The following is a 13,506-nucleotide window of genomic DNA, read 5'->3' as shown; positions in this document are numbered from 1 at the left end:
GGTTATCGGCAATCCCTGTTGGAACAAAACATCTGTCAAGGAAAGAAAAAATGTAGCCCTATATGGACTACATTTATGATTATATGGGGTGAGATAATTTTGATATTACTTGCACTGATCAGTGCTTTTAATCCTGTCTGGCATATAGGTATGTATCATGACTTCAGAAAGTATTCAGACTCTTCACTTCTTATTGTGGTGCAGAATTAAATTTTAAAGTATTAAAAAGGTCCCTCATAATTCAAACATAACATTTGTCCATAACAGTAGGCAATCAATAATTACAACGTGAAAACAAGTATTGCAAATTTAGTGAATATCAAAAACTAAAATCTTTATCTTAACATGTCATTCAGTAATTTGTAGATGCCTCATTGGCAGCTCTAACAATTTTCAGTCTTCTTGGGTAAGTCAGTACAAGATTTGTAGATCTCGATTTGGGTAGTTTATCCCATTCTTCCTGGGAGATATTCTCAAGCCCTATCTGACTGGGTGGAATGTGTCTGTCAACTGCTATCTTCAAGTTTCTCTACAGATGTATTACCACCACTGGTGCAATATTCCCTCCAACTATTTCCCAAGGCAAGAAATGGGCCTTATTGAGAGCAAGTCATAAAAACTCAATGACACATTCATGTAAGACTTGGGGGGGGGGGACTGCTGAAGAATATTGGCAGGCGGTAGAAAGAGAACTTCATAGCACCCCATCCTACACAGTCTCTGTGGATGAAGCAAAGTTTGAAGAGTCGGGGGAAGCATCATCTATTTCCCTGGCAGAGGTCACAGAGGTAAATAAGAAGCTCCTCGGCTACAAGAAGCCAGAGGTAATAAGATTTGCCAGAACCAGTTCAGTTTGAAAGGTAAACTCCAGTTAAGTTTAAGACAGATGTCAAGGATATTTATAACAAACTGGATGCAGTTGAGCACAGTTCAGACACGCCAAAGGGTCTGAATACGTACTTATAAATGGGAGATTTAGATTTCAGATATAGATTTTTAGTCACTGTGCTAAAACATGTTTTCACTCTGTCATTATAGATAATTGGGTGTAGACTCATGAAGAAATCCATTATCTATTTAAATCTACAACACAGTACAACACAATAACGCAGTGTGCTGTTAAATACTGGTATTCCATTTTTTTTTTGTGCCTAATTAGCAATGTAGGCTCATAAAATGTAAATGAGTTACAACTTTAACATTCTTGGGGAGACTTTTGGCTTTCTTTTTTTGCTTTGTCTTGCTGAATTTCCATATCTGTTACAGAACAAATCCTTAAATTTCTCAATGGTTAAAATGCCCTCTGGAATTATGTATCAAATTACAGAAGAGCACAGTCAATATTTCATTCACTCCCTCTGCCTGTAATGTTAATCATGTCTAAATGGGGCTTTTGTCAGTGTTACATATAAAAGCATATTCAAACAGATGTCATTTATCATGGAGGGAGAAAGAGAGAGGTCATAGATAAATGAATGAACAACATGCAGGGTAGTTTGACAGTCAGATAAGCTGAACAACATCATATTAGTATCATGTATGTAACTGACCTACTGGTTTGTGTACATGTGTAAACATATAAACATATCCATCCTGTTAATCACAAGACACACACACACACACACACACACACACATTCTTAAGCCTACATTTGCTTACATTCTGGCACAATTAAAGATCTGGTGAACTAGGAATGTGCAGTCCTGACTGCAGTCTCCCTATGGATGTACAGACAACTGTCACTGGATTACTGTGGCCCATTCTTCATAGCTGAGATCAGAATGGGGGTGTTGTTCCACCTTTATACAGGCAGCAGAAGTCACAGGGCTGAAAATATGTTTGTGAAAAGGGAGAGCTGGCATGGGAGAACACAAGCCAGCAGACACACATTAAGACTTTGATCTGCAAACCAGGTTACCTGATGTCTGATTTGGCAGCAATTAATTATTGAACTGATACTTAATTTTATTAAATGCATATTAAAATGTTGTGGCAGATGTGGCAATAAAGTAGAAAGTAAGAGTCTTTTGAAAATTAAAATATCATACATGACATCAATCTCGTTGTAATTCTACATATCACTGTTTTGAAAAGATGAGTTTTGAGTCTTCAGAATAATTCCCCATGCTGCATGTGAGTGGACTGTCATTACAGTATGTTTATTACAGACATCCACATTCTACATGTAAAAGCATAAAGCATTTATTGTGTGCCAGATGTCATTGTGAAATTAACATTTGTTCTCTCTCTCTCTCTCTCTCTCTCTCTCTCTCTCTCTCTCTCTCTCTCTCTCTCTCTCTCTCTCTCTCTCTCTCTCTCTCTCTCTCTCTCTCTCTCTCTCTCTCACTCTCTCACTCTCCTTACTGGAAAAGGGCCTCCTGGTTAGCCAGACATGGTTCTGCTGGATGGTCTTCCAGGAGAAGAGAAGTAGGAGCAACAGCATGGAGACACTGAGGACTGTGGTGCCCCAGCGGCCTACCACCGCACACAACCGACCCATGCCATGAGCCACTAAGATACAGTAACCCATACTACAGAAAAGGGAGGGAGGAAGTAAGTAAGGGGTAAGGAGAAAATTATAAGAAGGTTTGGGAGGAACAACGAAGGAGGAAAAGAAAGTAAAGAAATGGATAGGAGGGAGGGTGAGAGACAAAGCAAAAATTATTTGTTAAGTCCTGCTGACTGTTTTCACTCAGCATACTCCTCTTTAAACAGATGTGATATAACTTAATGGCCTAAAATCCCTTGATGTCTCATGGCTGCATATATTTTCACTACAGTTGGCCTGCTGTGGGCTCTTAAAAAAACACAATCTCAATCCCTTTCCTCAAATTTTGTGACCCTGTTACATGGTTGTACTCGGGTGTGTGTGTTTCTCTGAGGCTTCAGATGGTAGGGTTTAGTCCCACACCTTCTAAACACTGGTTCCATCCAAGAGCATATACACTGTGTTAGTACACCTTGTAAAACAGCAGCACAACAAATGGACAGAAGGAAGGCAAGTCTCTGGGGGGTTGTTGATCCACCTTTATGCAGGAAGCAGTAGTCACAGGGCTGAAAAGATGTTTGTGAAAAGAGAGAGCTGGCATGGCAGGACACAAGCCAACAGACACACAGTAACACTTTGATCTGCAATCCAGCAATTAATTATTAAACGGATACTTCATTTTATTAAATGCATATTAAAATGTTATTCAAAATAATGAAGCTTTACAATACACATATATATAACAGCTTACTGTCATCAATGTGTGCATTGTAAAGCTTGAAAGATGTACAAGTATGATGTCCTACATGATTTTGTATAGTGTGAGAGTTCAGTAAAGTCCGAACAGCACTCTAGTTATGGTTACTTGCAAAAAATCCCTACAAAAGTTGTAACACAACTATGAGCAACAAAGATCTGCATGTGGAAATATGATGATAGATTGGGAGTCATTGTCTCATGTTCCATACATGACAAGATTACATTATCTAATTAGCACTCATGCAAATCTGATACATCCAGTTGTCACGTGTTTCTAGATGATGCTACTTCTGTTCTATTTTCAGTCTTTATTGCAAATGCTGTTTTCTACTTCAGTCAAACATAAACATTTAAATATAAGTTTAGTTGATTTCGCATGTGTCCATTTTGGCTAGTATAAGTGTTAGGTTTCTGTTAATATGTGCCCTTATACTGAAGTCTATGCTTTATTATGATATAACTGGAGAGTGCGCAATAAAGTGAATCACTTCCGGTTCAAGTAAACACCGATGAAGGCTGCGTGTGTTATTCCTCCGAGAATCAAGGATATCGGTGCCCGGTTATTCAACCCTTAACGATGGCAACCCTAACAGGTTATGGGCCCAGGAGGGAAGGTGGAAACCGATGGAACCGTTTATGTTTCGACGGAGATGAAAAGAATTACGAGCTGTGGGAAACAAAGTTTTTGGGCCACATGCGACTTATCGGACTGAGAGCGACCATCTTGGATGAGCCAGGTGAGGAAGACGACGGCAGCAATGATGGTGAGAAAAATGAAGAAGCTTACGCTGAACTGATTCAGTTTCTAGATGACAAGAGTCTTTCATTGATAATGAGAGAGGCAGCAGACAATGGGAAAAAGGCGCTACAGATGCTGAGGGAGCATTACGCAGGAAAAGAGAAACCTTGCGTGATTAGCCTCTACACAGAGTTAACGTCTCTAGCGAAGATGTCCAACGAGAGTGTCACGGACTATATTATCCGCGTAGAAACGGCCATCACAGCACTGAGAAATGCTGAGGAAACTCTGAGCGACGGACTGTTGATTGCTATGGTTCTAAAGGGGTTGCCTGATTCATTTAAGCCATTTTCCATCCACATTACACAAGGGGATGAGAAGTTAACTTTTGGTGAGTTTAAAACCAAGTTGAGAAGCTACGAGAGCACGGAAAAATATAATGCCAACTTGAGTGAAGACAATGTGATGAAGGCAAGTAATTGGGTGAAGGGGAGAGATAACTCCAAGATCACCTGCTACAACTGCGGCCAGAAAGGGCATATGGCCAGGAAGTGTACCATCGTGGGCAGCAGTAAAGACCAGAGACAGTGGTGCAGTTTTTGCAAGAGCTCCACTCATAAAGACACGAACTGCAGACGAAAAAGAAGAGACGATGTAAAACAAGCAACTGACGTGGAAGACCACTCATTTGCATTCAGTATAAATGACTGTCCGGCACGTGGAGTAACTCATAAAGGACTGATGGTGGATACTGGAGCAACGTCACACATAATCACGAATATTGAAAAGTTTAAGAAGTTTGATGAGACTTTCCAGCCGAAAAAAACACTTTGTAGAGTTAGCTGACGGAACAAGAACAAGCGGTGTCGCTTTGAGGAAAGGTGAGGCAGAGATCTACCTGACGGACACAGAGGGCCATCGTGTGACTGCAACGCTGAAGGGTGCGCTCTACATACCGTCCTATCCACAGGACATTTTCTCTGTCAAAGCAGCGACAGTCAACGGAGCTGAAGTGAACTTTCGCCATGGGTGTAACCAGCTCATACACAAGAACGGTACAACATTTGCCATTAAAGAGTATAATAGACTTTACTATTTAAACACTGAAGATGATGTGACTGATTATGATGACGTATGTTATGGGTGTTATGATATTCAAACATGACACGAAATACTCGGTCACTGTAACTATGATGATGTGTCAAAACTTGAGAAGGTAACAGAGGGAATGACAATCAAGGGCAAGGTTGATAAATCTAACCTGAATTGTGAAATCTGTATGCAAGGAAAATTAGAACCGGATGAAAGAGCTAAAGCAGCACTTGAGCTTGTGCACACTGATTTAGCTGGCCCGATTGAACCAGTGGCAAAAGATGGATTTAGATACACATTAGCATTCACTGATGACTATTCAGGGGCAGTATTTGTGTATTTCCTAAAGGTAAAGAGTGATACTACTAAAGCCACAGAGAAATTCATTGCCGATATGGCACCGTATGGAAATATCAAGCGTATTAGATCAGACAATGGCACAGAGTTTACGGCAACAGACTTCCAGTCGCTACTGAGTAAGAATGTGATCAAACATGAAACTTCAGCACCTTACTCACCCCATCAAAATGGGACAGCTGAGAGGAACTGGAGAACACTTTTTGAAATGGCCAGATGCATGTTACTGGAGAGCAATCTTCCAAAGCCACTGTGGACTTATGCTGTAATGACTGCTGCTGTCATACGCAACAGATGTTACAATAGACGTGTAGGACAGACTCCATATTACATGCTGACAAAGAGAAAACCTAACTTGTCAAAGATGAAGATATTTGGATCTGTGTGTTATACATACAAACAGAACAAGAAAAAGTTAGACTCACGGTGTGACAAGGGGATTTTTGTGGGTTATGACAAGAACAGTCCATCATACCTAGTCTATAATCCAAATACAGGGAGAGTTCTAAAACACAGGCTGGTGAAATTTGTTTTAAAAGGTGTAGTAGATCGACAGACTCAGACAAATCTGGAGACAAGCGATGAAGATCTTTCTGGGAAGAGATTTGTATCCCCCATGCCAAAAGATACAGTGACAGACCTAAGTTCAAACAGGACACAGGAAGCCCACACTGAAACTACACAAACCCAGACAGGAAAGGGAGGAGATAGTCATAGTACACGCTATCCCGACAGAGAGAGGAGAAGCCCTCAGTACTTAAAAGACTATGAGTGTAAAGTAGAGTGTGATGACCATGTACCATTAACTATTGATTATTGTTACAGAATGTTGTGTAATGTACCAAAAACCTTTAAAGAAGCCATGAACTCATCAAAGTCTGAACTTTGGATTGATGCGATGAAGGAGGAAATGAGTTCTCTTAAGGAAAATGATACATTCACTTTGACCACACTACCAGAGGACAAAAATGCAGTGGGGGGGTAGGTGGGTCTATGCAATCAAAGAAAACACAGATAAGACTGAGACATATAAAGCCAGATATGTTGCAAAGGGGTATAGTCAAGTGGTAGGGATAGACTACAGGGAGACTTTTTCGCCAACTGCAAATATGACATCAGTACGGAGCTTGATGCAACTGGCGGCTCAGTATGACCTTGACGTACATCAGATGGATGTTAAGACTGCTTATTTACATGCTCCAATTGATTGTGAGATATACATGGAGCAGCCTGAAGGATTTCAAGTCAAATCAGACACAGGTGAAAGGCTAGTTTGCAGGTTGAACAAATCATTGTATGGTCTGAAACAATCTGGGAGAAACTGGAATAAGATGCTACATGATCACCTCAGTGAGAATGGTTTTATACAGAATCCAGCTGATCATTGCGTCTACAGTAAAGAAACTGGATATGAGAGGATAATACTAATAATTTGGGTCGACGATCTAATTATTGCTGCGAGTGATAATGACTTGATCAAAGGAGTGAAAGAAATGTTATGTACCAAATTCAAGATGAAGGATCTTGGAAAACTTAATCATTTTCTAGGGATTGACTTTACACAAACGAAAGGAGAAGTAAGGATGAATCAAAAGAGAAACATAACAAAGATACTGGATAAGTTTAACATGTCTGACTGTAAACCAAGATCGACTCCATGTGAGCAGAGACAAGATTTTGATGGTGATGGTGAACTTGTTGATTCAAAAAGATATCGCGAAGTGGTAGGCAGCTTGATATATTTAATGACATGTACTCGACCAGATCTGAGTTGGGTAGTCAGCAAACTGTCACAGTATCTATCAGAGCCAAAAGAACAACACTGGATCACTACCAAGCATGTCTTAAGGTACTTAAAAGGTACAATTAACCAGGAGTTATGTTACAAAAGTCATGAACAAAAGTTAAAACTTGTAGCATACAGTGATGCTGATTGGGCAGCAGATCAAAGTGACAGACGTAGTTTTACAGGGTATTGTTTTAGTCTGACTAATGATGGACCTGTTATTTCATGGAAGTCCAAGAAGCAACAAACTGTAGCGTTGTCCACATGTGAAGCAGAATACATGGCCCTAGCTGCAACTACACAAGAAAGTTTGTATTTGGTACAGCTAATGCAAGGTATGGATGGTGAGTGTAAATATGCACCAGTAAAAATCCTCGAAGATAACCAGGGTGCAATTGCACTATCAAAGAACCCAGTTTGTCATCAGAGATGTAAACATGTCGACATCAAGTACCATTTCATTAGATCTGCATTGAGTGATAATAAGATAACCATTGAGTATTGTCCAACAGTTGATATGGTTGCCGAGATTTTGACTAAGCCTGCAACAAAGGTCAAAGGGGAGAAGTTTAGGAGTTACATTTTTGGAATGTGAAGAACAACATTGTTTATTAATTTGTGTTGAATGTAACTTATACAGTATAAGAGCAAGTGGGGGTGTTATGTTTCTGTTAATATGTGCCCTTATACTGAAGTCTATGCTTTATTATGATATAACTGGAGAGTGCACAATAAAGTGAATCACTTCCGGTTCAAGTAAAACACCGATGACGGCTGCGTGTGTTATTCCTCCGAGAATCAAGGATATCGGTGCCCGGTTATTCAACCCTTAACGATGGCAACCCTAACAATAAGCCTTTGTGGTTTTGAGGCCAAAAATATTTCCAATCAACTCTGCTGATGTGGCAATAAAGTAGAAAGTAAGAGTAAAGTTTTTTTTTAAGGGTCTTTTGAAAATTACAATATCATACATGACATCAATCTCGTAATTCTTCATATCACTGTTTTGAAAAGACATTTTAGTTTTGAGTCTTCCCCATGCTGCATGTGAGTGGACTGCTGTCATTACAGTAGGTTTATTACAGTTATCCACATTCTACATGTAAAAGCATAAAGCATTTCTTGTGTGCCAGATGTCATTGTGAAATTAACTTGAACGTCACATCTGTTAAGCCATTTGTAAAGTTTTGATAAAGTTAGCTTAGTTTCAAGCAGCTATCCAATTTCAATAAGGGCATAATAACCAGTTGACCTAATGTTACAGAAACTAACCCATACATGTTGCACAAGAAATGCAGAAACATTTATTTAGTGTCATTTAAAAGGGGAAAATGTTAGTATTTTGGTGTTAGGTAATAAAAGGAACTAAATTTGCTGCTTTTTGAAAACAACAACATAGTGCAAAACGTTCTGGAGACTACATGTGTTCTCTTGAGGACTAAAGAGAATTAAACCTTAAAGTGCCTTTACGTAGTGCAAAACGTAGAGGAGACTAGGTGTGTTCTCTTGAAAAGGAGTAAAGAGAAATCAACTTTAAAGGGATAGTTCACCGAAAAATGAAAATTCACTCATTATCTACGATTATCTATGATTAGTCTGCATGGTCTAAGATTACGATGCCACCCACTGGAGGCTGGTGCAAACAGAGTTAGGAGACATGTGTGTAAAGAGGGACAGAGACGAGCACGAGCACACACACACACACACACACACACACACACACACACACACACACACACACACACACACACACACACACACACACACACACACACACACACACACACGCAGACAGAACTTATTCTCGCAGATTATGACGCAACGCAGTGTTTTAACTTCATTGTTGCAGAAGAAGCGACGCCCTGTTTATCCAGGAACATAAATATGAATAAAGCAGGTTTTTATAATGATCAGTTCGAGAAACAGGTGAACCAGGTACGTGAAAGAATTAAACTTAAAAACACGCAAACATAGTTTCTATACAAGAATCTCATATGATGCCGTGTGACTTACTTAAAATAAAGAGAAGGTGGCAAGGACAAGTGTTTTGAGCCTCTTACAGCTCCCATGTTCGAGGAGTTTTAATTTTAATTCATAAAACAATACCATTCTGTGTAGACAATTCAATGATTGAGCCTAAGGGCCAATGTATTATACTTTAAGGAAGCTTATTATATGTATATATATATAACAATTTAATATCAATAGGGGGGTGCGAAAAGGATGCCCTTTGTCTCCTCTGCCATTTATATTAGCCATATAACCCTTCGCAACAGCAATTAGGACACAAACGAGTATCTCTGGTATCAATCTGGGACAGATAGATCTTTGCATAGCTCTATTTGCAGATTATGTCATCTTATTCCTTACAGATCTAGCAAATTCATTACGATTAATTAACTAATTACGAGCCAACTATTGAGTAAATATATAAATCATTAGAGGTATGGTCTAATATGCCAATCTTTTTAATAGGGAGAATAAATGTACTTAAAATGAATATCCTTCCAAAACTATTATACCTGTTTCAAAACATACCTCTAGCCCTACCGCAGTCCTATTTCAATAGATTGAGGAAAACATGCTCAAATTTCATCTGGAATAATAGACGAAATTGATTACGTTTAACATTGTTGTACTTGGCGTATGAAAGTCTCCTTTCACTGCTTTGCAGACGACATTCAAATATACTTGCCCCTGAACCAAAAAACTAAGACATCACTGCAGCCCCTCTTTGACTGCTTAAATGACGTAAAATCATGGATGGATTCAAACTTCCTCAAATTAAACAACAATAAGACTGAGGTTATCATATTTGGACAATCTGAACTGCAAGATATGGACAATCTTGGGCCTTTGGCTTCTTATACTCACTCCACTGTAAAGAGTCTTGGTGTTCTTTTTGACAGGGCTTTTAATTTTGAAAAGCAAATTTCCACAGTAGTCAGAGGTAGCTTTTTTCAACTGCGACAAATAGCGAAGGTAAAGGCCTACCTCCCACAAAAAGACCTAGAGAGAATTATCCATGCATTCATAACCTCCCGTCTGGATTATTGTAATTCCCTGTATGTAGGCTTAGACAAATCATCCATTAAACGCCTGCAGCTAGTCCAAAATGCTGCTGCTCGCCTGCTGACTAGGACAAAAAGAGAGACCATATCACACCCATGTTGTGCCTCCTACACTGGCTTCCTGTTTGTCACAGGATCGTTTTTAAAATCTTACTTTTAACTTTTAAATCTCTTAACGGACTGGCACCGTCTTACTTATCCGAACTTCTCTTTATGCACACTCCAGTTAGGGAACTGAGAGCAGCCACTCAACTGCTCCTTGACAAACCTCAGACAAGGCTAGTGACCAGACCTGTGGAACAACCTACCACTTCACATCAGATCTGCCCCGTCTTTAACAAACTTTAAATCGCTATTAAAAACACACCTGTTCTCCCAGGCTTTCTGCTCGAGTTGAGTATGTTTCATCGCAGCTGATTTTATTTATCTTATCATATATCTTTTATTTTATTTTATTTATTTATTTTATTTTACATTAATAATTGTATTTTATTTGTATTACTTGCACTATAATGTATTACCTTTTTACTGTCCTTTTGTTGTACCATTACTCCTGTAAAGCACTTTGGTCAACCAAGTTGTTTTTAAATGTGCTATATAAATAAAATTGACATCGACATAAACTTTCATCCCGCAATCAATTATTGACTCCTCCTCTTCTCTCTAAAATGGAACGTGTAATCTCTGATAACTGTCATACTGAAGGGCGTATTTCAGCATTGTACGATATGTTGGTTTCTAACTCATCTGAATTCTTTATGGACAGGCTAAAAGCTTGGAAAGAGGATATACAGAAGGATATTTCCTTAAATGACTGGGGTGGGATATGTGCGGAGACACACAGATGAACAGCGAATACCAGATTAAGACTGATACAACACAATTGGCTGATGGTCACCTACATAACACCAGCTAGACTACACCAATTCAATAATAACATTCCAGATACCTGTATTAAATGCAAAACAGTCAAAAGGCACACTATTTCACTGCATTTGGAGAGCAGAGAGATGGCAACTTTCTGGTGTGAGATCTCACAAATAATACACTAATACTAAATGTAAAGCTACCTCTTGATCCTAAAATGTTTATTTTAGGTTTATACCCTACCACCCTAGCCATTTCAAGGAATAAACAAAGACTTAAAGATATGTGTCTACTTCATGCTCAGCGCTCCATCGCCTTATCAGGAGGAGTCAACACAAGCCACGAGTGGGCCAATGGCTGAGGGATATGGGAAATTGCTGCGCTATGGAGAAGATTACATATGTTCTGAAAATCTGATCTGGACTCCCTTTTTAAAAACATAACTTTTTAAGTTATTTTGATATGCCCTACGGGATGTCGACAGTGGGAACTGTGGTTGCCCTTGTCTTTTCAGTTTCTTTTTGTTTTATCTTATTCTTTTCTGTTTTCCCCTGTTTGGTTTTTCATTTTGTGTATATGTATGGGTGTGTATGTATGTGTATATTATGTATGTATATATATGTGTTTATGTGTATGTGTGTGTCTGTGAGAATGTATATGTATGTATGTATGCGAATGTGCATGTATGTGTATGTATATATTTATGTACGTGTATGTAGGTATGTATATATCTCTATATGTGTGTCTGTATGTGAATAAATAAATATATATGTATATGTCTGTGTGTATAGGAACATAGGTGTATGTATATATACAGAAGGGTGTATGTATAATATGTTCTTCGATATTATGTTGGAAAATTGCTTCTAAAGACATGGTACAAATAGATTTTTAATGGCTTTTTTATTGCAATGCAAACCTCTATAAAAAACCTATGTCAACACTGTGAAATAAACATTTTCAACCTGGTTATCTAATATTCAGAAAAAAATGAGGTAATACCTAATTTGCATGTTTACTCATGGAATTTCATAAAACCTGCAATACAATGAATAAATGTCCTATTGTATATGATTAACTGACCACATTTCATAGTGATATCAATTAGTTAAAATGTGTAACCTATTACCTGCAGTGAACAGTACAATTGTAGAAGAAACAAGAATTGAACAAGGATCTAATGGTTTTACACTTGGAAGGTTTTAGAAAAACTGTAGACTTTGGTGATCTTTTGGTGAGAATATCAAACAAAACAATATGTATTGCTATATTTTAAGTCATTATACAAGAGTCAGACTAGAACTATCCATAGATACTGTGGATGCCCACATGCACACACTCACCTCGGCATGTAGAGAACCCTTTCGGCCACAACAAATCCAACCCTGAAGAAAAGGTTACTGGCAGGAATGAATGGAAACACCAGAAACAACACTCCAACCAACACCTCCCTGCTCTCTTGTCTCTGCAAAGAGCGAAAAGGGGGAAAAAAAGAATAGAGAAGACAAACACAGATTGTTCTGAAGCACATGTTGTTTGGGGCACTGCTACACTTTTAGGAGAAGACATTACACATATAGGCTGCGTTCAGAAAGTTAGTTTTGCTTAGACCCGGAAGTATTTCAGTGGCCCCAGCTGTTCGAATTCTCTAAATGATAAGGAAAAGAGCTGTACTGCTTCTTAACACATCTCCTTTAGCATAGGAAACACCGGGCCGTCCTTTATGAAAGGAAAGGAGAAAATGATGCCCCCACAATTCTTTGCGGCAGCAACCTCGTATTTGCACCTGGACACACCCACGTAAATATAAAAAACAGAACAGCTGTTTTATTCTCCTGACACGATCCAGAACTGATGTGAATTCTCACACGATTGTCTGAGCTCCTGATTTCTTCTCTGTCACATCTGTCCAGTGAACAACAAGCTGATTGAACTTAGTTCACAATTTCATTATCAGAACTAAATACTTGTATAAAAGTTACATTATTATACTATTTCAAGATTTCTGTCCTGTTTGTTTTATTTTAATTTTTAACTATTTAGCTGTTTATTTCAGTGAGGAACTGATGGTTAAATGTTGTCTGTGTATAAACTGAAAATATCTTTTCTCAGGACGTGTTATTCTGTTTTGGGAAGGAAACTTTATTATTACTGTCAGCACGGAGTACTGTACATTTTGTGCGTATCTTCTGCTATAAATAAAGTTGTTTAAAAAAAACAACAACTTGTCCTTCACATCTGTCCATCTATAATTGATATCGTAATTAATTAGATATTATGGATTTAAGTGTGGCAGTTTTAGTCTGTTTGATTGACACACTGACTCATGGATGGTTGACAGGTAGCA

The 13,506-nt window shown here is 38.5% G+C and overlaps 1 protein-coding gene across 5 annotated transcripts in view; it reads right to left on the bottom strand.

The window, feature by feature from the left end:
• tmtc1 (transmembrane O-mannosyltransferase targeting cadherins 1) overlaps nt 1–13,506 on the bottom strand; it is an 88,366-nt gene that overhangs the window by 42,881 nt on the left and 31,979 nt on the right. For 4 of the 5 annotated variants that reach the window (XM_035147273.1, XM_047338547.1, XM_047338546.1 and 1 more), the window contains exon 8: nt 12,503–12,624. In XM_035147273.1, coding sequence (XP_035003164.1) covers nt 12,503–12,624 — 122 coding nt within the window. Of the gene's footprint in view, nt 1–2,369; nt 2,532–12,502; nt 12,625–13,506 lie in introns of all 5 variants that reach the window. The other variant, XM_047338548.1, reaches the window with a different exon arrangement.

This window comes from Hippoglossus stenolepis, chromosome 22 (genome assembly GCF_022539355.2).
Source record: "Hippoglossus stenolepis isolate QCI-W04-F060 chromosome 22, HSTE1.2, whole genome shotgun sequence".
In the NCBI taxonomy this organism is placed as follows: Eukaryota; Metazoa; Chordata; class Actinopteri; order Pleuronectiformes; family Pleuronectidae; genus Hippoglossus; species Hippoglossus stenolepis.
The sequence above is the reverse complement of the archived record's forward strand: the minus strand, read 5'-3'. Positions and strand labels throughout refer to the sequence as shown.